Below are 24,958 nucleotides of genomic sequence, written 5' to 3' on the forward strand. Positions count from 1 at the left end.
AGTGTCAGTGAACATCCAGCTGTCATGTGTCCATCTGGTCTTGACTGGGTCCAGATTCAGGTCCACGGGTAGCTGTTTGTCCAAAGAACAGTTCTGTAAAATCAACCAATATTAAAAGTACAAATGGTCATAAATGTTGATATAATGATGTTCAAAACTGGTATCTTCAAAAAGTTAGAAATCTTTGTTGCAAAACATCTTAAAAATTGAAATCATCAGTGAGAAAGAAAGACAGGAACCTCTGCAGACTTTGCAGACTCGGAGGTTTATTGACAGAGGTCAGACTCAGGTCACTCAGGTGAGCTGACACCAAAGAGGAATAACTCCTCGCCGCCTCTGAATGTGATCCGATTCTTAGATGAGATCCTCACCCAAACGTAAGTGCCGTGGGGTCTCCTCACAGACGGACATGTTTCTTTCATGAGGTTCAGCTGCTGAGTTTGAGTTTGTTTAGGCGGTGTGGTCCTGATAAGACTGACCAATCCAGCACTAGCTTGATTAAATGTTAAACAACTGGAGGTTTTGGAGATCCTTCAGCATGGAGTGATCACTCCCTCAGTGGTCCTGATGTGCATTGATCTGGCCTGAAGACTTGAGCTGAAGATGGATTCAAAACCAAGTGGAATAGATAGATCTTTCCCTCATGCTGTTTTTGGGTCGGTGTAGCTATAGTAAGTCTGTGAACACAGAGAACTTTTATAAGAAACGCAGTAAAATGTTAAGATTTATTCATCCAGGGACTCCAGATTTATCCCATAGGTTTGTTTCCACTCAGGGTTTATTTTTCATCTAATGCAGAAAAAGCTGTTTCACATGCACAACAGCGTGCTGTTCAATTAACCTCCACCTTAAAAACACTTAAGGTAGTAACTCTAAATGTCACTGGCTGAGGAGGAGCTCTCTGTGTAGCAGAAATCTACTTCAAACACTGCATAAAAACATCATCACAGCTTGATAAATATTTATTTCATTTATTGATGTAAAAAAAAAAAACATTTTGCCCAATTGTTTGCTTTGGAGCCAAAATATACTACACTGCCTGCTTAGGTAGCAAAAATATGTGCTAAAGTGCCCTCTTTGGTTGCAAAAATACTTGCTTAAGTGTCCTGCCCATGTCAAAAGTACTCTTTGAAACACAGAGAACTTGCCCTCTTCAGAGGTGAGATTGCACTGTGTTAGTTTTTTTTTATTTTCGTCCTTTAAAAAGGTCTTTGCCCACCACTGACAGATTTGCTCAACATCTAGTGACTAGCTTAAAAAAAAGCAAAATAATTTCTTTTAGGGGTTTCAACTGTGTTTCTTCATGAACGTTTCTACTGCATTTAGCAATGTGACATTTCTATGCAGATGTGTAGTCATTTGAGTACTTGCTTACCAGCTACTTATACAGTAGCGGATCTTAACCAGCTCCATCTGATGGTTATTTTTTGTCTTCAACTGAGGAGTATTTTCAATCAAACCAGCACTATGCTAAGTTTGTGTAAGTCCCATTGTCACCAAACCAAAGCTCACCAAACTTCCACACCGGGATCACGTGACCACGAAACATCACAACAGTGGGACTTTCACCACACTCACGTTGGCTCCAGAACAGTTGCATCTAGATTTGGACTGCAGTCGTTCTGGAGCAGCTACTGATAGAGGCTGCGGCTGGCTCCAGTGTCAGGTGCCGAAACGACTTTCATGAGAGTAGAAGCTCACGTGGGTTCACACCCAATATATAGGAAGTAAATGAAAGCAATGAAGGTATTTGCCATTGGTGTCATCCAAATGTGTGAAGAGGTGCTCTGCTGCTCACTTTTGAGACCTCGTGTCACAGGATGTGATGTAATGTTTACATTTCCTACTAGAGCAAGTGTGTGATCAAAGAGGAGTCAAATAATTGTTTGTACACTGATTTTTCTTTTGCAAAACAACAGATCTTTATGCCACCCATCATTTCACTTCCTGTAAAGCTCGTCATATTTCATTCAGCCTGACGCAGACCCTCTCTGGTGTGAGGTAGAAAAAGACTCCTTGCGGATTGTTTCCATTGTGCCGTACAGCGCCCACAACCAAACCCATACTGTGCAGGCCTAATGTGAGCCTAAATCAGTGATTTTAATGATAGGGATTACATGCGGGAGCTGCACCGGACCCGCACAGGATTCAGTCTGAGCCTGGGGTTAACGTCCCACTCAGGATGATAACCTCTTCCAGGGAGTGGACCACTCTGTGATGGGCTTTCAACTCCTCCCACTTGTTGCTTATTCCCCAGGAATATACGTATCTGCCTCCTTCACCAGAAGTGATGAAGCTTCTTTATTGAGAGGAAAAATGTTTCTCCAAACTCTACACAATCCAGTTGCCTGTTTTTGAGTCTTAAGAATGACCACCTGAAAGTGTCAGGTTTTGTGCATCAAAGCCGATGTTTTTTTTCCTAACAATAAAATGTCTCTGTCCACATTTTTTCATGATTTACTAGATGCAAAGGACATATCTCACTTTCTAGATGATAAAACAGTGATCAAAGTGCGTTACACTCTGAACACCCTCTATTACTTTTTATTTAATAGTATCCCACTAATCCCAGAGAGTGGACAAAAACAAATGCATACCAACAGAAACTTGAGTCCCAAAGGATGAAAACAATTAAATTCAGTTCAATTCTTCAAGTCTGATTGATTTCAAAAACACACTTTAATTATTTTCATATCATTTTAATCAGATTTCAGGAACCAATTTTTAATTTGGTTAACATCTGCCTGGGTAGAAGGTTTGTAATGAGAGACTAACCTCACAATATGATAAAATAGGAGAATTTTATTCTGAAAAACATTTTTAATTGTTATCAGTTTATCTGGTTCAAACTCAAAGTTTGTATTAATTTTGAAATAATATTGTGGATTTATTGGTCATGGTAATTATTTGGTGAAATTCTGGTATGACAGCCTCAGAAACATCTGTGGATGATCTTGGTCCAGTGTTGTTCGGGGTTTATTTAAGGCCATGTTTCACCCATCAGGGCAAATGAGAGATGAAGTGAAGTCACAAGGTTCTCCTCTAAGACTTCCAGCAGACTGCAGCTGAACCAGGTGCTCCTCAGTTCAAGGGCAGCAAACTTCCAAGGGTCTGAAACACACTGATTGATTTCCTGCCTTTAATATTGCAAACAGAGCAACATTTCAACACCACTGTGTCTTCATCAGAGTCAAAACAGACCGAGACACAGGACAAACATGTCTAATCAACCTTTAACAGGCGTGCTGTCACAGGGAGGTTTCCTACAAATCAATCGAGTAATGAATCAAAGGGATGAGATGCCATTTGTCAAAGGACGAGTCTAAAAACTGATAAATACAGAGAGTACGGGCTCGATCCAATCAGGAGCAAGAAATGAGAGGAAATCCGTCTAAAGTGTTCTTCATCAAAAGAAAAAAGACACCGCTGAGTTAAAGTGAGAGTCTAATATTCCTCTCAGCAGAGCAGTGATTTGACAATGTGTAGTTTTTTTTCCCCTCCCTGAACACTTTAATGATACTGCAGAGCCGTGAAAGATGAAGTGTATCAGTTTATCAGCAAGACTTCAGGTCAAAGCAGAGAGATAACAGAGAGAGGAGTGCTCGCTCTGTCAGCTCAAACATCGCCTCACTCTGACTTCACTCTGCTGTGCAGATTTTTTTTTCTTCCTTTTCAAGATTACACTTTCAAAACCCCTGTAATAAATGAGATCACATAAATCCACTTCTGCCACCTCAACAGAAGGAAACAGCTTGTTATCATGTCGAGTGTGTTTAAAAGACTTGGAACTACTTTCATTTAACGCTGATAGAAAACGGTTTTACATGATATTACGGGGCATGTTAATGAATAATACATCATTTACAAATGCTCTGTTGTTCTGCTTCTCAGTTTTATACAGATTCACTAGGTAGCGTCAGGTGTCCAGTGCTTTGAATAGACAAAAATATGAGCTTCTACACCCTCTTTTCCTTTGTTTGGTAACATTAGAAAAACATTCAAAGATGTGTCATCGTCCTGCTCTGGTTTAGTATATGTTCATGTTGAAGACGTATAATGCCGTTGTCTTTTTGGATTCAGTGACTTCAGAAACTTAGAATTTAGAGTCACTTTGTCCCTACTTCTTAATCTATCATAGCTTACTTGTATGGATCATATTTTGCTTTAATCTTTTTCCTGTTACTTGGTTTCAATCATCACAAAGCAATCTGAGCAGCTTTCAGTTCATGCGAATGCTTGATTGGTTGATGGATGTTTTGGCATGGAAGAAAGGAAGCATGAGTCAGTTAATGCGTCAAGTAGGTGCCCTGCACTGAAGCAAATTAGCCAATTTAAAATGTCTTATTTCTTTTATGTATTTGTTCATTTCATTTATTTGTTTATTCAAGCAGGTTAAAATAACAAAACAAAACAAAACAGAGATAAATAAGATGTATGATGTGTTTAAGCATAAAGCAACAAAACAATTGAAGAGACAACTCTAATAACATAGATTATTATACCTTGTTCAAAACGGTTTAGGATGAAGCCCAACGTTTTTTTTAGTCCTACCCCTTGTTTTTGCGCATTTATGGTCTAATCTGTCAGAGCATGTGTAGGAAAACAAACAGAAGAAAACAAAGTGCATCTTAAAACGACAAAAAAAAAGACAAAAAAAAAAAAAAACCGACAAAAAACCCCCACATTTTTTATTAGTTTAAGTTTGTTTCCATCTCACTCTTGTATCTACTCAGAATAAGTTTAATATAAATCTGTTTAAACTGATAAAGTTATCTGCATGTTTTAATGTTTCCACAAATTGACTCCTTGAACTGATGTACAGTGTGTAGTATGAACTGGCTGTTTTTTTTTTTTTTTTAAGTATAATCCTCTGAGATTGTGCTTCCTTTTTTGAATTTGACCAATGCATGAAAAATGCTTTATAAGGTTGAAAAGTAGATGCCGTGCTTAACATTGTCTAAACATGGCTAATTTGTAAACATCTTTCCAACCCCTGTCCCTGTTCAGGCTCCCAAGATCAAAACAAAACTATAAAAAATACAAAAGGATCAATGTATGCAAATTATCACCACTTTCCATTTTGGCGTTACTTTTTAGAGCATTTTAAGAAACCTTTTGGAGAGTAACCTTCAGAAAGTCTTGTTCAGGATATCCTTTCAAGTTACTTTCTAACACCTGTTTCACAGTTCTTGTAAATGTTGGTTGCTGGGTAGCCCAAGTAAGTAGTTAAAAGACTTTTTTCTCTCGAAGTGTGACATTTGGTCTTTTTAAGGTCTCTTTTTTAAGACACCATGTTTGGTTCCTTTTTGAGATAACCAAATGTCTTCCTTAAAGGTGTCTCTAGTTAGGAATATTTGGCAGGAAAAAAAAACCTTGGAAATCATGTTATTTTTTGGGTTGAAATACCTGCCTGTTGACTGTTTATGGGACATATAGAACTTGTTGTGGAACTCTCATTGACCGATCGTCCCCTGACAGTCTTCCCAAATATACCTCTCCCTGTTTTTACTTCTTTTCCACATACCATGCAGCTGCATTTGTCTGCATTAGACACAAAAGGAACTACAAAGCACCTGCAAATGAGAACTTAAGAGTAAGGACAGTGTGGACTATCCTGCAGAACAGCTAAGACTTACTCTGCCTTGAAGAGATAGATCTCATTGATTGTTAAAATAAGCTTGCAGATCTCACGTGGGACGTCTCTAAAAAGAGCTAAGACATTCCTAATGAAAGCTGATGAGTCACAGAAGAAGGATTTGATCCTTCGGAGTGTGAGTTGAACTCCCCAGAGCTGTGGGATGTGGACTGGTGCAGCAGGCAGAAGGTGTGGTGGGAGGGACGGCGGCGGGGCTTCGAGTCCCCGGGGAGGCAGAATTACCCGTCTGACTGCGGATAAATCAGCTCGCAGCGCGCTCAGGAAATTTACGAGTCACACTTGATAGATAATACAGAGAGCAACTTGACGGGGATTCTCTCCCTCTCTCTTGCCATCCCTCTTCCCTCATCCCTCCATCCGCTTATGTCCACTAATTTGGCTGTCTTCCTTTGCTTTTTCACTTTTCTATCTCATCTCTCGTTCCCACTCAGTCCTCCAACTCGGTTAAATCCATCAGGTCTGTAATTTCCTCTCTGCAGAGTCAGTTTGTTCCCCCACTCATCCCCTTTTCTTATTTACTGAGCGGAGAACAGGAAAACAGGAGCGGTAATGATAGCATGACAAAAAAGGTTTGTTGTTTCTGTGTCGGCTCACCACTCTGTATTATCTCGCTCTGGTTTCCTCCTGGGCCTCTCTTTTCTCATTATTTCCCACTCTCTGTTCCCACTTTTATACCATCTCAATATTGCTTTAGCTGGTTGCTTCTTCCCCTTTCCTCTTTTCACTCGCTGCTCTGTTCTTTCTAGACCCTTCACAAAACAACTTAATTTGCTCAATGGGAAGCGGGCTTTGATGCTCCAAAGAACAAATCATTCTGCTTAAGGAAAGCAGCCCAACTTCCCGACGCTCAAACTTTGCTTTTGTGGAGAGGAAAAACATATCGTGCCTCTTGAAAATTCACGCTCACAGAAAAAGTTGTTTGCTGCTTATTCATTTTCCTTTTTCCTCTCCCTTGTTTTGGAAATGTACCAGCGCTGCAAAACAACATCTCTGAAATGCCTGCTGCTGACATGGCCAAAACGTCCCGCCTCTGGGAAACGTAGTTTCCATCCACCCGCCTCATTTCCCAAGATGCTTCAGGCCTCGGCTCCTATAAATCAGATGCACTCGTTCCACAGAAATGCAAATGTTGGTGGTGGTGCACTTAAACTCTCCCAGAGATATATTACTGCCTCTTGCCTTGTGTGTGCGTGTGTGTTTGTGTGTGTATATGTGTTTGTGTGTGTATGGGTAAGAGATATATTGCGGTCGACCATTGGGAGTGCTAAAGCAGAACGGGGCGGATTGAGAATTGCATTTCTGTGACGTCAAAATATAAAAAGGCAGTGGACTGCGTCCTGAGGACCGGGGACTTATTTTGAGTCTGAATGCATAGAAATTGAAGCAAATTTTCTTCCATTTCTTCCCTTTCTCTTGTCTCCTGTAGCAATTCATCCTGTTTGACTGGGAATAAATCCTCACAGTCTGCATGTATGTGTGTGTGTGTGTTTCATTCTGCTTTCCCTTAAGTGTATGTTTGTGTGGATGTGTGTGTTAAGGAGAAAGAAAGGGATGATCCTGCACATGCATGAGAGAATTTATCTGAAAAAGGTGAGGTGAAAGTGACGTGTGCCGTGGCCTCTCGGCCCGGCAGCCGGGGCCCGGATGATGGATGTTCCTTGAACAGATTTGCTGAACATTAAAGGCTCCATCCCTCCGCTGTCCTCTGGGGAGTCTTCGCTGCCTCATGGCCCACCGACAGGGCCTCTGTCCGGGGCTTCTCCCCTGCGTGGAGCCCTTGTGTCAGCGAGCTGTGGATGAAATACTGCCATGTCAGGGCCTCGATTACGCCTCAGAGGAGAGGAGAGGAGAAAAGAGGAGAGAAGAGGAGAATATTCACCTTCTCGGTTTGCTAAATTTGGACAGATTTACACCTCTGAAAATCAGCTGTCTTCACATCTCTTTCACAAAATCTTTATTATTTGAAAATGTACACCTCTAAGATCTCCACTTTGGCACACATTTTAGTGGTTAAATCTGTTTTTGTCCCGTAAATAGTGCAGCAAAAATCCTTTCAAATCATGAAGAGCATTTGAAAAGCTGTATTTTTTGGCATTTGGTCAGATATTTCAAGAGGATGGGACAGTAGATGGAGCAGAAAGTCAGAGAGAAAGTCCGCAGTGACCTGCAGGAAAGAGGCATTTGAAAACTGAACCCTGGAAGCGTGTTGAAGGATTTTAGTCAGGCCGAATCTGCACACTTAAAAACTGTGTTTTTCATATAATAACATGCAGGAAACCTGTTTTTTTAGCGGAAGAAAAAAAACAATTCAGAGTGAATGTTGGGCTGAATTTGACGACTTTAATTAAAAAAAATCTGAACCCAGCTAAATGTGATACCTTTCTGTCTCCCTCTTACCAAAAAAATCACAAGCTCAGTTATTATCTCTGTTATAATGAGTCAGTTTTGGTGAGAATTTCCTTCCATCTCTTCTAATCAGCACTGGACACACACATACACACACTCACACACACAGCCCTACACGGCGAGCACTCCCACACTAATTACCTCCCAATTAGATGAACTATTATCCTCTAATAACCGGCTGAAGCGGTGATCATACGTTTAAGTCGTGCTGGAATACAATCAGGCCGGGTGTGGGGTCAGTTTGGTTTAGTGAAGTCGAATCAGGTCAGAGAAATTAATCTCAGACACAGAAATTATTTCCCTCTCCTTGGAGATGGACTCAAAGGCCTTATTCTCATACAGTTTATTATTAATGCAGCTCTTATAGATTCTAACAGCTAATCTCTGATGAGCTGATGGTTTTAATATGACTGATCACACACTCAGAGATGAGCCTAAATACCACAGCGCTGTTTTAACACAAACACACAGTAATACATTATGCTGTGCTTTAAATGCACAAAGCAGGCCTGGATTGCTTGTAATGAGAAAAAATATTTGCAGGTACAGTTTTCAAAATTTATTGAAGTCGCTTGAAATCAAAATTTCTTACCTGAAGAAATGTAAACAATAAATTTTGCTCACTGTTCTGGCAAATGTATATACAGTTTTTTCATTACAAGCAACTCAGGCTTTTTTATCCTGCTGCTGATGTCTCAGAATAAGATGCTGCATCAGGATTTGACAGGTTAATATGGTTCAGATCAAGTTTAATGAGATAAAAGAAAGGTATTTCCACTTGAAACAGTCAAATACACTCACTAAGGTTTGAGTTTTTGCAGTGCACAGCCGCACACGTCATGTTTGAAGGGCCCTCTGAGACAGCCAAAGATGAGGTTAGTGAAAAGTTTGTAAAAAAAAACCCACAAACACCTTCGAAACTCTGCAGAAAAACTTTAAAACAGTGGAGCGGAGGCGCTGATGCCTTCACTTGCAGCTCAGCAGGTTTAAAATGTGAGGCCGACTTCAACCCTCTGGCATTTTGTGCAGCTTTAAAGTGACCAATACAATTCAGGAGAGAAAGATGGAATGATTGCTTCAGCTTGATTAACAGTCATTCATATTAGAGGTTTAACTCCACTGGATGCGGATTGTCTTAGACGTGCGTACATGCATTTAGCATTTCCTCATTCAGAAACAGAGTCTCATTCATAAAATGTTTGTAAATCTTGCTCTAAAAGACCAATAACAGATTAATGAACGCTACAGAAAAAGACAGACTTGAAACTTAGAATACAGCCAAAAGAGTGTCACCATCCAGAATCAGAATCTTCATGTTAGTTTGTCAATCATTTTTATTTTCTGTGACTTTAAAATGTACTTAGACTTTCTTTAACATCGCCTGTAATGTGTTAAAAACGATCAACACAGTGTGTACTTCTTATGAATGCTCAATAAGGAACTTAGAATTTCACCAACAGAGCCTCAGCTCTCCTTGTAAAGACATTAAAAGCCAGACAGAAGAGAGAAGTGGAGGAGAAGGAGGAGGAGGAAAGGAGAGGGGGAATGAAGGAAAATGAGGTAGAGTTTAAAAAACAAGAGAAGAACAAAGTGAAGGAGAGGTGAGTGTGTGTGAAGCAAATGAGGAGAAAGAGACAGGCCTCTTTTTGTGTTTCTTCCTTGACTTTGTGAGTGTGGTTCCACCTTGCAGAGGACAAGCACCTTAGGGGATGAAGGGAGGAGAATGCCTAATGTCGTCGCCCTGTCAAGTCTCTCAGGCCGCTTTGATTCCTCCGCAACAATCCTCGCTCTTTTTCCAAACACGGCCTCACCTCGCCAGCAGGGACCGGCCGCCACTTTCAAAGTCACTTTTCCTGCCGAGTCAACCTGCGTGCGCTTTGCACGAGGGGCTGCTGTGTCTCTGCTGCCGGCACTATCTTTCTCTTGCTCTGCTGTAACTCATTTTCATTAACTCCCTGCCCTTATTTTGGAGCTCTTTTGAGCTCTTGCTGTTTGTTTTTGCTCTGAGTCAGTTTGTCTGCCTTTTAGAAAGCAGTTAGGTAGTACACACACACTTTCCTGAGCACACTGACCTCTTGTTCTCCCCTCCTCTTCCCTCCCTCACAGATCCATCTGCAGCGAGAATAAAAACGATAAATATTTCAATATGTTCAAACTGGCTTTGATGCCGAGGCGTGGCTTTGAAGCCTCAATGTCACCGGCCTTTTAAGTTTTCATCAGGCTCAGGTAACACTCAAAGAAAGAGTGAATAAATAAATAAATATTAAACGCTGCAGAGAAACTTTAGGCTGCCAGAGCTCCTTGAAAGGTGTGACTGCAGAGAGGGAGATCAATAACAGGTGATAATAGACAACAGCAACAACAACACTGGGTGTCATTTGCATTGGTTTACATGGAGATGGAGCGAGTGATGTTGTCTTTGCTCTTCTTTGCATTTCAGAGGAGTCGCTCATCAACATGCCACTGCCTCCATATGCAGGTGACATTAGGATTTACACGTCTAAAAAACATATCCTGTGTTTATAAGTTCACATAAAGTCTTGGTGTGCAGGTTTCACGGGGTTACAAAAGCTGCACCCGGCTTCAGACACACTGTGGCTCACAGTTTTGCATACTAGATATCAGTACGGGCATTTTCTCTACACCAAAGCTCTTTAAGAAACATGTTTGGTATAAAAAGAGACCCTGCTTTCTTTAACTTCCTGTTTAAGCTTTATTCATTCCAGACATGGAGCTCATAACTCCTCGTTTCACCAAGAACAAATATCTTAACGAGCTCTTGGAGGTATATCAAAATATATTTATTTTCCCATTAAAGGGAAGTCAGATGTAATGTAGCACTCAGTTTATTTTGATTCTATATGTTTATATTGTACACATGAGCACACACAGCCAGGAATCTGCTAATATCTTAAGATAATGAAACATCACAGCCAGATGGGAGATTAGATTGAAAGGCAGTGTGAGTATGTGTGTGTGTGTAAATTCTTGAAACAAAAGAAACATGAATTACGTCTTCATATAAAGACTTCTATTACATGTGAATTGATGTCACTTAACAACAAACTCATGTGTGCTGCTTCCTCCCAGATCGGCCTTCAAACATTGAAATCAACGACACAAACCAAAACAATACAAGGTGCAAACATCACTAAAGCATAATAAAACAGCATCAAAAAGGACACATCACCTCATGTATCCTCACTTACATAGGCTTTTTCTAAAAGCTGTGTCTCGCGTTCAAAAGGACCCTGGTCAGGATTCCTCTCAGCAGATAAAGCTGTGTGTCTGTGCAGGAGACACAGCCTCATTATGACTGTAGACTTTGATGAATCAGTGTAACACACACATGGGTAGTCTGGTTACTCCAGCTCAGAGGTCATGTGACAGGAAACACATGAATAATTTGTTACTCAAACCTTTATTTTGCACATTCTGATGTCATAACTGATAAACATTGAGTTTAAATTTTTTTTGGAAGGCAAACCCCTCCACTTCTGTTTTTATTTTCCTTATATGCATATTTTTTCATTTTATTTACATTGTATTCCATTCATATTATTTCTCATGGTGCAAAACGCTTTAAAAGATAAAACATGTGGTAAAGAGAAACCCTCTAATGACATTTTTATTCATAGAGGAAGACACTGAAAACTGTAATGCTGCTGTGATACAGATCTGATTAATATGTCTTATCAGTGTGTGTGTGTGTGTGTGTGTGTGTGTGTGTGTGTGTGTGTGTGTGTGTGTGTGTGTGTGTGTGTGTGTGTGTGTGTGTGTGAGAGAGAGAGAGAGAGAGAGAGAGAGCGGGGATGAAATGATATGAGGATGGAGCAGAGGAATCTCTCTGTTTACATTGAACACACTGTAAAAAGTCGGCTGGAAATGAGCAAAAATATCTCACAAGGGAGCAGGATGGTATTTCTACTAGATCCTCAGAGCAAATATAAACTAGAAAAGCACTCAGAGAGCACAGACCTCCGCCAAGCATATTGTGATTGTCACGCAACACTTTAGTCCTTCTTTAATGTTATACTCCCTTTCAGCAGACTGCCTGCTACAATTTGGTGTTAGTTGCAGGTTTGTATGATAATTTGTTACCTGACAGTGTTTAAAATTATGATGACCCAGTACATATTTCATATTCCAGATCTTAGTATCCAGAATATTTGCAGGATGTGGGTTGTACTTTTACATCTGTCAGAAATTATGCTGAACTTGTCTTCTATAGTTTTGCAAAGCAATCCGACCATTTATCGTGGAGTTATATACACATATGTTGAAAACGGCCCGATCCCACAATGATAAAGAATCCTTTAAAAAAAATCCTGGATCCAGACGGTGATCCGGATCGCCTCCAAAATTTAGTCACTTGTTTCTTATCCCATTTTGAACATTTCCTGAAAATTTGATCAAGATCTGTTTGTTACTTTTTGAGTTATGTAGTTCACAGACAGACAAGTTCTCCCAAAAACGTAACCTCCTTGGTGGTGGTAAAAATAAAGCATAGAGACAGAAAAAAACTGTTGTGATATCTCTGCAAGTGTTTGAAGACAAAAAAATGTAATTTTTTCTACCACAAAATGGGTTTTGAATTTTTAATCTTATTTTTAGCAAAGTGCCTTAAACAAAGCATTAACAACAAGAAGAAAGGCTGAAAGAGGATTTTCTACCTTCAAAAATATCTTGGCAGTGAGCAGAAATGATCAAATAGTGAATTACAGTCTTTTCTCAAACCTGGGAAGAGAAATAGCTTTCCTGTTTATTTATAGAAACACCTAATTGTTGAGCTGCAGCTTAATAATATCCTAATAATGAATAGTGAATACACAAATAGAAAGAAACCTCCTAAAAGAGTCCACTCATTGATCCATGATGAAGTATTTAAAACTGCACTGAGGGAGATTTTTTAACTTAGGTTTCACTTTTTGCAGTGTACGTTCTCCTTCCCCTCCTCCCTTTCTCCCTCCTTCCATCCTCCTCCTCTCAGTGTATAAACCTTACATCCCTCCTGCAGCCTCAGATTAAACTAAATCATTCATGTCGTTGTTGTAGTACATCAAACAACAAATATAACGCCAAAATATAAATAAACTCCTGCTCGCCTTCCCCCCCTCCGAGGCCCCACAGCAGCACAAAATAGAGGGAGGATGGAGGAAGGAAGGGGGGTAGGTGGAGGGCAGAGGGGGATGTATATTTTACTGTATCTCATTATTCAGCCATTAGCTCTGTTCTTTCTAGGGAAATGCTACGCTTAAAGAAAATATCCTCCCTACAGCTCTGCTATAAATTAAATTAAGCCATTGCATCAGCTCTCTGATTTTCTGCAGAAAGCATTAAACGCACGCCGTAATTGTTTCCGTCCTTAATTGTTTCTTAAATAAAATGAAATTATTTTGGTGGGGAAGTATTCCACCTTGTAATAATCCTGCTTTTCATCCAAATCATGTGGGAGTGAGATGTATTGGGGGTGAAAACAGCAGCTGCTTTAATGCTTTTTTAGAACGCGGGGAGCGTGCAAATGCTGGAGTTACACTTTTAAAATTGATTTAACAGGAGGAGTAATGTGTTTAGGGATGTTTTTGAGTCTCTCTTCTTTTATTTTTTGCATTAAAAATGTGCAGAACTTGCCTCCTGTGCAGGATGTGATTTCTATGAGTTTTCTGCCTCAGCTGCAGAAAGGCCGTTGTTCCCATTATGAGCTGCCTATTAGCGAGGAGCCTGTCCTGCTCCTCTTTGGAAAGGGTTAATGGCGTGGATCAGCTGCTCTCTTTGCTCTGTAATATGAGTGTGTGTGTGAGTGTGTGTGTGTGTGTGTGTGTGTGTGAGCATGCACACACTCATTCTCTCCTGGTTCCTCTCTCATGCTTGCCCATTTGATGTTAGAATACCCCAGAGAATCCCTCCTCCCTCCTCCTCCTCCCCCTCCCTGCCACACCTCTTCCCTCCAATCCCTCCTTCCCATCCCTCCTCGCCCCCTCCAATCACTCCCTCTCTTTCCTCAAGGACCTCCCAAGCCTCCTTAAACCCCGCCTCCTCCTTCCTCCTCCGTCCATCCCTCCTCCTCCTCCCTCCGTACCCCTTCGCGTGCCTCTGCTCCTCCACCTCTTTCTCAAAGTAAACAGAGGAGAGAGCGACAGAGGCAGAAGCATCACTTTGCCTGTCTGCACACATTAGATTCCCACACACACCCTTCCTCGCACACACACACACGGTCCGTCTGATGCTTCTCAGTGTGTGTGTGAGCAGCTGTAGCAGCGTGTGTGTGTGTGTGTAGTGTGTGTACTCGCGGGCATCCCTCGTCCCTCCTGCATCCTCTGAAGTAGTAACTCTGAGGGCTCGCCTCGGCCGCTGGCAGAAGTAAAGACAGGAAGGAGAGAAGAAGCAGAGGTAGAAGGAGAGGTGAAGAAAAGAGTGGTACAGAGAGGTTGAGAGAGGTGAGAGGACAGACAGAGCGGAGCTTCGGTAAGAAGAGGTGTCAGTGAGTCTCTATGAGTAAGGTGTCCCGTCTCCACATGCTGTGCTCCATGGCAAACTCCGGCTGTATGCTACTGTCCGGCTCCGGGATGTTACCCCACTCTCTGCAATGCCCCCCTGCTTTCCTCTATCTGCCCCAGGTAAGACAGCTACACACACACTCTCTCTCTCTCTCTCACACACACACACTCACACACACCTCTAAGCTCACTGCCTGTCATTTCTACTTCCTTCCTTGCATGCTTCTTTCACTTCACTTTTCATTTTCTAATTTCTTGCTTATCAAAGTGACTCCAAATCATGCTTACTTCCTGCAGCACACATCACTAGTTTGAATTCATATCCCTGTGTTTCTAAACACATATTTCAGAAACTTTTATTGGCTGTTTCTGCAACAGGGCTGCAGCTTGCATTTACTTTTATCGTGCCTATTTTCAGAGATTTATGAATCAACCTTTTGGTGTGAGGTGCAAAAATGTGTAAAAAAGGGAAACTCAGAGGCTTTGAGTTGCTTTTTTTGTAGCATAAGCAGACTGAAATTTTAATTTTCTATCATAAAGGAAAAAGAAAAGGAAGGAATCTGGAATTAAAAGAAGCCACAAGCTGAAATGTTTAGTTTCTTCTCTTCTTCTGAATTTTTTTTTTTTACGGATTATCAAATTTGTTTGCAATATATTTCCTTTTTCAGGAATTTCATGTTGAAGCTGTTTCTTCTCTCTTTTAATTTTAGATGAAGCCTCAAACTCAGACTTGTTTCCCCACACATAAAAACTAAAAATATTTCAACCAATCAACTTTTCTCTACTTCAAAACTTCTTCATGTCTTAATTTTCACTTCACTTCATCCGTCGTCCTGTCTTCATCATCGCACTCAAAGAGGTTTAATTGATGAACACATGGAGTAAACCCACCCCACCCCCCTGTGAGTGTGTGAGAGTGTGTGTGAGTGTGTGTGTGTGTTGAGTGGGCAGCAGGACAGGGACAGATGTCGGCTCAGAGATGAATTAGACAATAGAAGGGAATGAGTGCTGGCTGGGTTTGTGGAGTGGCTGTGTGCCTGTCACTTAGCCGCCTGTGTTTCTATTAATTGTTCCTCGTTTGTGCAGTTATCGCTCTGCGTGCTCGCTCTGTTTGTTTACTGTAAAAGTACTCAATTGACACCACGTCGGTCAATTGCCGTGTTGGGTTGCCAGAACATTTAACTATGCCTCTGTGTGCGTGTGTGTGTGTTTGTGCCGGTTTTACTACTGGCAGCATGTGTGGTGGCAGGCGGTGCCTTTTTCCTCTAGACACTTTGTTATTGCAGCCGTATAAAATATGATAAGACTGGAGAGAGCTGCCATATAAAATATGAGCGGGCTGCGGTGAGCTAACCTGCCACGTCCAGACTCCAAATAGCCGCCACACATCACCTTTACAGGGCGGCCCAGACCACCCGCCTGCTGGCAACACACACTCACACACACACATGCATGCATGCATGCACACAGAGCATGCACCAGCTGGGATCCACAAACACACACATATGACGCACACACACAAACACACACACATATTTCTAACACCACAAGTCTTCAGGGAAGCAGTCTGTTAGTCGCCCGCAGTGTGTGTATTTGTGTGTTTGCTTTCATCTTAAATGACACATGTGGGACGACACATTCTGCAAACTTTAGTTTAGACACATTTTCATCTGACAGAGGAGGAATCAAAGTGTGCAGATCAGCTCGTCTCGTTGCACGCTTTGGTTTTGATTCTGAAGTTTCTGCAGCTTCTCTTTGCACTGCGGGTTTTCCTCTGAAGCGACAGGAACAGTGGACTTTACACCACACAGACGGATCCTGCTCATATGTTCTTTGTGCTTTTATTAAACTGAGGAAGGATTCCCCTCTTTGGATGTGCTGTGATAGTTTTCTTCAATTTGATTCAATTTGAGAGTCTGTTTTTACGCCTAAAACCTGCAGTCAGCACGTTTCTGTGTCTTTTTTCTGCTTTCTGTGAGGAGACAGACATTCTTTTTTTCTCTGTCAGCAAAATGTACGATTTAAACCTCACAAAGCTTTGAAAGAAAGACTTAAACACAGTATATATAATCCTGAACAAGATGAATTTACTGTGAACATCTAAGGAAGGAGTGTGAACTTTTGAGTGTTGAATGTGGCTCATTCTCTTACATGAAAGATTTTTTATATGTTTTCATTATTTTTTACTCTTTTTTTCTCGACTCAAAAGAAAATGCAGTGTTGTGATGTAGGAGGTGTCCACCCTGAAGTTCAGAAAAAGCAGGATCTAGTTCAAAAAAAGATGTTTAAGATGCTCCAGAGATTGAATCCGGATTCAGTCCCGAAGAATGAATTCATTGTTGACTTCAAGGATTTTTCATGAGAGCTTTCAAGTTGTGGTGAAGACAGAGAAAAAATGAGGAAGAAGTTTTGTTTCCTCTTGTAGTAAGATTTATCACCTCATATATTAAAAAAACTGCTCCCGCTCACGCTTTTGGTCACTAAATGTGTAAAAATGAGCAAAAAACTAGTCCTCTCCAGGATTTCCTCTTCAGTATCAGCCTCGTACGGCTGATATCTGGAGCCTGACTCCTGACTACGTTTTTTTCCTGACACTGTTTGTCTTTAAACCTTCAGTAAGATCCCACTCTTCATCTCCTGCTCCTCCTCATCCCATCCATTTGAACCGACAACACGGATCACAGCTAAGCAACCCCCTGAAACACATTCATCTCTTCCGTCCCATGTATCGGATTTCCATTCCCTCCTTCTCCCTCTCTCTTCCATCCTCCTCTTTGTCTCTTTCTTCCTTTTTTTTCTCTTTCCAAGGCGTTGCCTTGGGAAAAAAACATCTTCTTAAGTCAATACCATGTGCTAAATCTGCTTGTGCAAGCTCCTCTGCTTTCCCTAGGGAGGGAGGGGGAGATGTAGGAGGGAGGAAGGAGGGGGGAGGAATCTTTACCAAGGCTCACCTAATAGTTAAACACTTCCTGTCTGTACCGGTTGGAATCCACAGAGGACTGTGGAGAAATAAACCCCCCACTGCTGGCTTTATTCTCCGCTCTTTTTCCCTCTCCTGTCCCTCTCGTCTCTTCGCTGCGTGTTTTCCTTTCTGCGTCTCTTTTGTCGGCCGTGTGTTGTTGTGTAGCAGCGTTTATCTCATGTGGGTTTTATTTGTCTAACAGAGTCGCAGTGTGGATTATTTTCACACGGCACACAAATGATACCATTGAACCAAACTCAAACCCACGTGTATTTAATCTTTCCTACTCTGGATACAAGACGTGTGTGTGTTTTTCCTTCATGTCTTAATCAATGAAGAAACACAACAGACTTTTTAATCTGAGTAAATGATCAGATCAAGAAGAAGCCGCTCTGTGTGCTGACGTAGTGTGGGGCGGAAAGATCAGCGAGTGTTTTCTTGTGTTTCTAAGGCTCAGGAAAATAAAGTCAAACTTGGAATAAAAGTCAAAAAACACAACAAAGATTGAGAATAAAGTGGATAAAGGATAATGATAGAGGTTAAAGGGGATTAAGGATGTCGTCTGCCATGTATTCACACACATCTATTCAAACGTGTGTATCTCTTAATCGCTCTCCTAATTTAATCATGGGTACATTAATTGCTTTACAACATTTTTTTTAAACCTGCTCTGGAGTTTTAAGCTGATGGTTTGAAGTTAGGAGCCAGAGCAGAGTTCATGATCATCACACACGGTCTCAAACTCCAGGTTTCACTCTTACACTTGATCTGGTCAGCGTGTGTTGAATTGTAAAGCAGTTTCATACTTTTTTGTATTTGACAAGGAGAAATATTCGGAGTAGAAGAGGCTGGGTTTCCTGTGTGTGAATGTTTCATGGATGCAATCTGAAGCTCTCATATATTAAGTGACAGAATCAGTCAAACATAAGCATGCATTTAAAGTCAACCTGCAGAAAAACACAGATTTCTCTGCTTTACAGTTAAAAACTCTGTTTTACATCGTTTGATTGAGGCTTTTTATTCCCAGAAATGTGCCCACTGTTCTTCAACGTCTCCTTTACACAAGCTGCTAGAAGTATTAAGAGTCCGTAACTGAATAACAAAAGCAGGATGTGTTGAGGAGAGTGTGTGATGTGCAGGAGAAGAAAAGAAAAAGGTGAGCTGCTGATCGAGCAGCTTCAGTTTCAGAGGCAGCTCAGGAATTTCACCAGCGCTGTTTGAGGATTTTGTATGACTCTCATTTGCTTTTACCTCCCCCCTCATTGAAGCTTCCATGCACATATCTGTGTGTATATGAGCGTGTGTGTGTATGTGTGTGTGTGTGTGTGTGTGTGTGTGTGTGTGTGTGTGTTCTTGCGGGTTGGAGCTGCTGTTGATGAGAAATGCTGAAGTGATGCGGTTGTTCCTGCAGGAGGAGAGTCTGATCTTTCCATCTGAGCCGTTGACTTCAAAAGACTCAGCGCCCTAAAATCATCAACATCTCGTACCGCTGCAGTTTTAGCGCTTTTATCTGCTTTTAGACTCACCTGCACACACACACACACACACTCTGCATACACACACACAGAAGAAGAGAGTTTTCTGTTGCTGTTGCACTACTGTACGTCGGTTGTATACATTTTGTAATCCGTTTGAACCGGCATCTTTTTCTGTGATCCCTGCAAGACAGAAATGAAGTTAATGAGTTCAGCAGCAGCCGAGAGACCCGACAGAAGCAGAGAGCTGCAGCAACGGAGAGATGAGGGAGAAATGAAAGGCAGGACAGAGAGAGAGGATAGAAAAAAGAGAAAGAAATTGAAGGAAGTTCAGTGACTGCATGAACAGTTTGTACATTATCTGCAAGTATATCTTAGTGTTACCACAGAAACACCTCATTGTTGCTGATTGAATGATTACAGGCCAAACAGTGAATTCCATAAAATGAAAACATACTTTTTTTAAGTATGCAGTATGCATTGTATGCATTTACAAACAGTTAAATTAAGACGCTGTAAATGCTGTTTTCAAACAGGCGTCAGTGCAGCATGTACTCTCTGTGCAGCACCGCCCTCTGATTCTTCACATCCAACCTGCTGCACATTTTTAGCATCAACCACGGCCCTCATAGCGGCATTCCTTCAGCTACTGCAGCTCTTCCTGCAAACATCTGTAAATTGTCTCAAGTGTTCAAATCAATTTCACAGGGAACTATTGCTGACTTCCAGAGATGCTCCACGATGTATTCGGCTTTTGATGATTGTTTGGCTTTTCTTGTTTTGGGCATTTTTTGACTCTTAAAAAAAAGAGGGAGGACTGGTGGCTTGAATGCCAACGCTTTTAAGACTCCACCTGCTCCACATATGGAGCTGTACCTGCACCAGGACTGTAGATTTTAGATGTTTCTATACCCTGAGCCCTTAACAGTGATGTGTTGTACTTTCATATTGATCCCGAGATGATGTAACTGGGGCCTGGTGTGTGATTTAACTTTGTATTAAGAGGTTACAGAAGCACAAGCAGTACAACTTCAGATGCTGGCACAGCAGGAAGATGACTATGGTGTGTTTATATTACAGGTGAGACTTTATTGTAAATTTCATGCCATGGACTGACAGTATAAGAAGGACTTTTGACCCCAATTGTCTGATGTCTGCAAATGACATCATGTGTGATTTTCCTGTGGTGTATGGTGTGTTGAGAGTGATTTTGTCTGGTTGGAGCTGCTCAGAAGGCCTCAGATTGAGAAATCACAGATCATGAACATGTTTTTTATTGGTGACTAGAAATCCTGTAATGTGTGGGGCGCTCCGATGGGAGCTGAGCAGGTACAGCGTGTAAAGTCATGTGTACCAGAGAAAAGCCAATCAAGACACAAGATGACTTTTTGCGTGTTTCTTTTTTTTTTTTTTTTTATTTCAGAGGCCGAAAACAACCATCATTGCTTTTTCCCATTCATCCGTCATGTCTGTTTACACCAAAGTCATGTTGTACCACATGTGATTTGGAACATTGAGAGTGAAGAAACTGATACTCTGCCGAAGAATCCGTTAGTGTGTGGTGTCCTCCATAGTGTACACCACATACTCTGAGATAAGAAGAGAGAGATCTTGTACCATCTGTATTTTGTTATTAAGTGTGTGGTCTCTAAATGTGTGAAGGTTTGAAGAATCCTGTAATGTCTCCAGCCTTAAGGCATTAAAAGGGCCCAAAGTTGTGTTTGCTAGATGTAGTTTTAAAGTTATGTACAAAGTTGGTAACTTTGAACACCTTTCTGTGAAACTTGACTGTTTAAATTATTTCTGCGCAGAGCTTTATTATAAAAGGATCTCCAAAAAAAATAAATAAATGTTTGAACATTCAGAATTATGCGTGCAATTGTTTGAATACATTTTTACAAAGATGACTGCAGGCTGTGAATTTACAAGTTCAGAAACAGTTTTCAATGATTTCAGAACTTTCTGTATCAGACTCGCATTAAGCTTTCTGTCAGAGAACAGATGTAGGTTTTTTTTATTTCAGTGCTGAAAGAGTCAGAGTGCAACAGCTGATTTGCAACAACAAGCACATTCAGCAGGGAAAGGTTACGCCACACGGATTGTTTCTTTCTGAATGAACATAATCAGGAAACAAAACAGAGACGCCGCACGTCTCAGGAAAATGTTCTCCAAGAAGCGTTTGATTTGTTTTCTAAACTTTTGATGCAGTGCTTCCTCTGCTCCAGGAGACGTTTTCTGAGAGGATAATCCAGGCAGGAGTTCGGCTTTGCAGCACGTCTTGAAATGGGAAAACAAATAAATGTGCGCTCTCCAAAAAAAAGGACTGCTCTCAAAAACAAAAGAAAAAGATAATTTTACTCTTAAGAGGGAAATTATCTGCAGGAAGCAGAAGAAAAGAATTGCAAAGATTATCCTGAGTCACAAACACACAGATGTATGAGAAATGATGCAACAGTTTTTGAGCCACACTAACATCCCTGACCTCTTCTTTTTACCCAGACTTGCAAATTCACCTGACATTATTCTCCTGCAGGAAAAAAGCAAAAAAGTATTGGCACATTGAAGAGTTTAAGCTCAGATGTGTTGGTGTTGTATGACTGAACATACAGCTCACTTACAGCTCTGCCCTCAGAGGATAGAAGAGCAAAACAAATGATTTGTGTAAACATTTTGCAGAAACACTCTTCTCAAGGATAAACCTTCAGTTTTGACACCTTCCTGACGTGTCCGGCTGATAAAACAGCACCTTTCGTTTTTCTGTATCTCTCTGTTTCTCCGTCCGTCTCCATCTCTCCCTCCACCCTCTCCTCCCGCTGCATCACATCTCTCCTAAGCCTTGATAAGCCCGTCTGTTCCGAGGCCAAGTTCACGCAGAACATGTTTTACATCTCTCAAAGTTAGAGCTGAATTGCTAATGTCATTCTCTCACCTGGTTTAAACACACTCTCTCTCACACACACACACGGCGGCGCGTCTCCATCAGACGGTGTGTTCTGCCTCTCATTAGCCTTCCTCACCCATGTCCCAATTTATAAAACAAGAACAATGTAATTGGACGGAGCAGAGGCCTTTGTTCTTCTCTCCTCTTCATCCCTCCTTCCTCTCTCCTCTCCTGTCTTTATTGTGTGCTTGACTCCCTCTCATTTCATCTCCTCTTCCTCCTTCTTCTTCTTCTCTGCCTGTATTCCCTCACTGTTGGATGAGGAAATATACATTTGACCTTGGAGTTGCTCCCTTATAAACAGCAGACAACTAATGATACTGCAGTTAGGATTACAGGGCTCAGTCTGCAATGAATTCTAATATGCTGCGAATCAGACGCCGCTGCAAGTTTGCTTCAGCCCATCCTTCTTTCTCCTCAGTTTGATTCATTGGGCTCGTTGTAATAAGAGGAAAACAACACTGCCAAAGCTGTAAACAAGTTTCACTAGTTTACAATAAAACTAAAACTCAAAACTTCATGAAGAATGTGGAGGAAAAGTCTGCTCATCTAACTTTCTCTGTATCTTTAATTCCCTCAACAACTTCTGTTTACGAGGTTCGTAAACAAACACGGAAATGTTATTTGAATAACTTCATGTAAGGACTGTAACTTCATTGCCACTGAAGTCAGGTGATGTGTGGAGACTGTGAGGGCTTCCTGTAGTCATGATCCGGAGTGATAGATCACTCAAACAAACTTTTTCTGTTTCTTGTCGAGAAACCAGAAAATGTACCAAACATGACAGTCTTTGTGATGTCACCAATTGGTTTAAAGGCCAAAAACGAGGGCAAGTTCAGGTGCGCTTTGGGCTGATTCTGAGCAGATGTCTGGGAAGAAGTGAACACACGCTGTGGGAGTGAATCATGAGTGTTGAACTGAGATGAAGCATTGACAATTTCACTATTTTCCTGATCTTTTATGCCTTTATCAAGAGAGGATGGGGTGATGGATAGAGCAAGAAACAGGGTGAGACTAGGAGTGACTTAGGGGCCTTACCATATCAATTGTCAGTGAAATTGCCTTTGAAACGTCTTCAAATAAAAGTCAGAGAATATGACTTCAACAATAAATGTAAAACACTTTATTATGTTTCTGCAGTGTCAACAAAATCTGAAAATGTGTACACTTCCAAAAAGTAGAACTTGTGTCCGACTGTTGTATTGAATTGCATTAGTTTGGACAGGTTGCAATAATGTTTTTGCTTCAGACGCTGTGTATTTTGCATGGACGTAGTCTTTGTGACATCACCTGTTTGTGTCTGTTGCAGAGTTTTGAAGCCAATCGTCAACAGTGTCATACTGAAAATGCTGAGCCTAACTTGAAGTTAGGGTGAGGCAAAGAGGTGGTCCTTTGACTTCTTTGCAGACAGCTACAAGGTGCCCACCTGTCAGACTAGACAACCAAGTTGGCCATGCCCTTATGTGGGCAAAACTCATAAAATGTGTTTTTATTTTGCTTTGCAGTGGTTGAATTTGTTGCCTCATAGCAAGAACAAGGTGGGCCTTTCCTTGTGGAGTTTGTTCTCGCAGTGCAAGTTTCTCTGGGTTAGCTGGCTTCCTCCCACAGTCCAAAATTAGGCTCATCAGGTTGAGTGATGATTCTAAATTCCTCGTAGGTGTGAGTGTGTGCGAAAGGTCGCCTGAAGACAGCTGGGACAGGCTCCAGCCACCTATGACCCTGAACAGGATGAGCAGTAGAAGATGAATGTTTTTTCCCCGGCTTGATGTATAGTTGGTTTCTGGTGTTTCTGCATGAAGCTGCAAGTGGCTGCTCATGGAACTGCAGTTTTTAGCACTACCACCAGGCTTCATGTTTTTAGAGTGAGGGATGTTGCTTGGGTTTTTGAAAGCCTAACAATTCTTCATGCTTTGAAAAAAAAAATAGTTTGCCAGAAAATGAAAACTATATGTGTACAGTAAATCATTCATGTTTGAAAATTTAGCAATAAATGCTAACACACTGCCTTGTCACATGGTTGAACAACAAGTCTAAAGGCTTATTGTGAGAGTCAATGTGCACAGTTCTTTTTCATATACTGCTGATGGTTAAATGTTGACTTTAACTCTCTGTTCCCGGTCTCTCATCTTCCTTGTATTTTTGTGTGTTGGGTATGTTTCCTGTGATGTCACTGGCAGACAAACACATTAAATGTTGCTGAAAAAGCCCTTGAAGCTTTTGTTTCCTTTAGTAAAGGTTAGAAAATGTGTCTGTATGCTTTAAAAACAGAACATCAGTGACAGAGAGAAACAACACATGACATTAATTCAACAGAAGTAAAAAAAAAAAAAGGGGAAAGAGGAAAGAGAGGAGACAGGTCTGTCTGAGAAGGATGAAGCAGGGGGGTCACAGTTTGACACGCTCCAGGTTCCAGGTAACATGTTAGCTAAAGGTCTCTGAGAAGCTGGATGGCTGTAGCGTTAAAGGTTATCGAGACGAGCCGGCTTGTTAGTGCAGCAGTGATATGACAGCGTACAGTAGAGAGGGAGGTCACAGGGTCATGGGTCATGACCCTGAGATGTCCGGGGAGGACCCTGCTGTCATTTGTTTAAGGTTACACACTTCTACAGAGAGTCCTGGGGCTTTTTTTGACACCACTGATGGGAGGCTGTAAAAATTACCCTGAGTGTTTATCCCTGAATTCACTCAGCTGACTGACAGGACACAGGGGTGAGGGGCGGCCTGGCTGTGAGAGCATATGTGTGTGTTTGGCTGTTTTCAGACAATGTGTGCAAAATTCATGGAGCGCTTCCTGCAAAATTTGACAAAATGGTGCCTAGGGTGTCATATTTTACAAAATATCCAAGCTTAAAATACAGAAATGTTCCTTTTTTCTTAGCAGTTTTTATTTTTACCAGTTTTCGATGATTTATCTGAAATAAACATTGTTCTGAATTAATAACTGTGTCCAACAAAACAATTATTTCCTCTTGAATTCTACTTTGAACACATTCGCATAATTTGTCTGCACTTTTTATTAAA

The 24,958-nt window shown here is 41.2% G+C and overlaps 1 protein-coding gene across 10 annotated transcripts in view; it reads left to right on the plus strand.

Annotated features, from left to right (window-relative positions):
- rbfox3a (RNA binding fox-1 homolog 3a) overlaps window positions 1–24,958 on the plus strand; it is a 511,621-nt gene that overhangs the window by 379,042 nt on the left and 107,621 nt on the right. Inside the window, exon 1 of one of the 10 annotated variants that reach the window (XM_074663820.1) lies at window positions 14,202–14,679. The exons of the other annotated variants lie outside the window; for them this stretch is intronic. Within the exon in view, the coding sequence (XP_074519921.1) occupies window positions 14,554–14,679 (126 nt within the window). The 5' untranslated portion in view covers window positions 14,202–14,553. Of the gene's footprint in view, window positions 1–14,201; window positions 14,680–24,958 lie in introns of those variants that run through there. 10 annotated transcript variants of the gene reach the window in all.

Source organism: Halichoeres trimaculatus, unplaced genomic scaffold, assembly GCF_033239565.1.
Source record: "Halichoeres trimaculatus isolate MK-OKI-2021-1 unplaced genomic scaffold, fHalTri1.1 fHalTri1_scaffold_23, whole genome shotgun sequence".
NCBI lineage: Eukaryota > Metazoa > Chordata > Actinopteri > Labriformes > Labridae > Halichoeres > Halichoeres trimaculatus.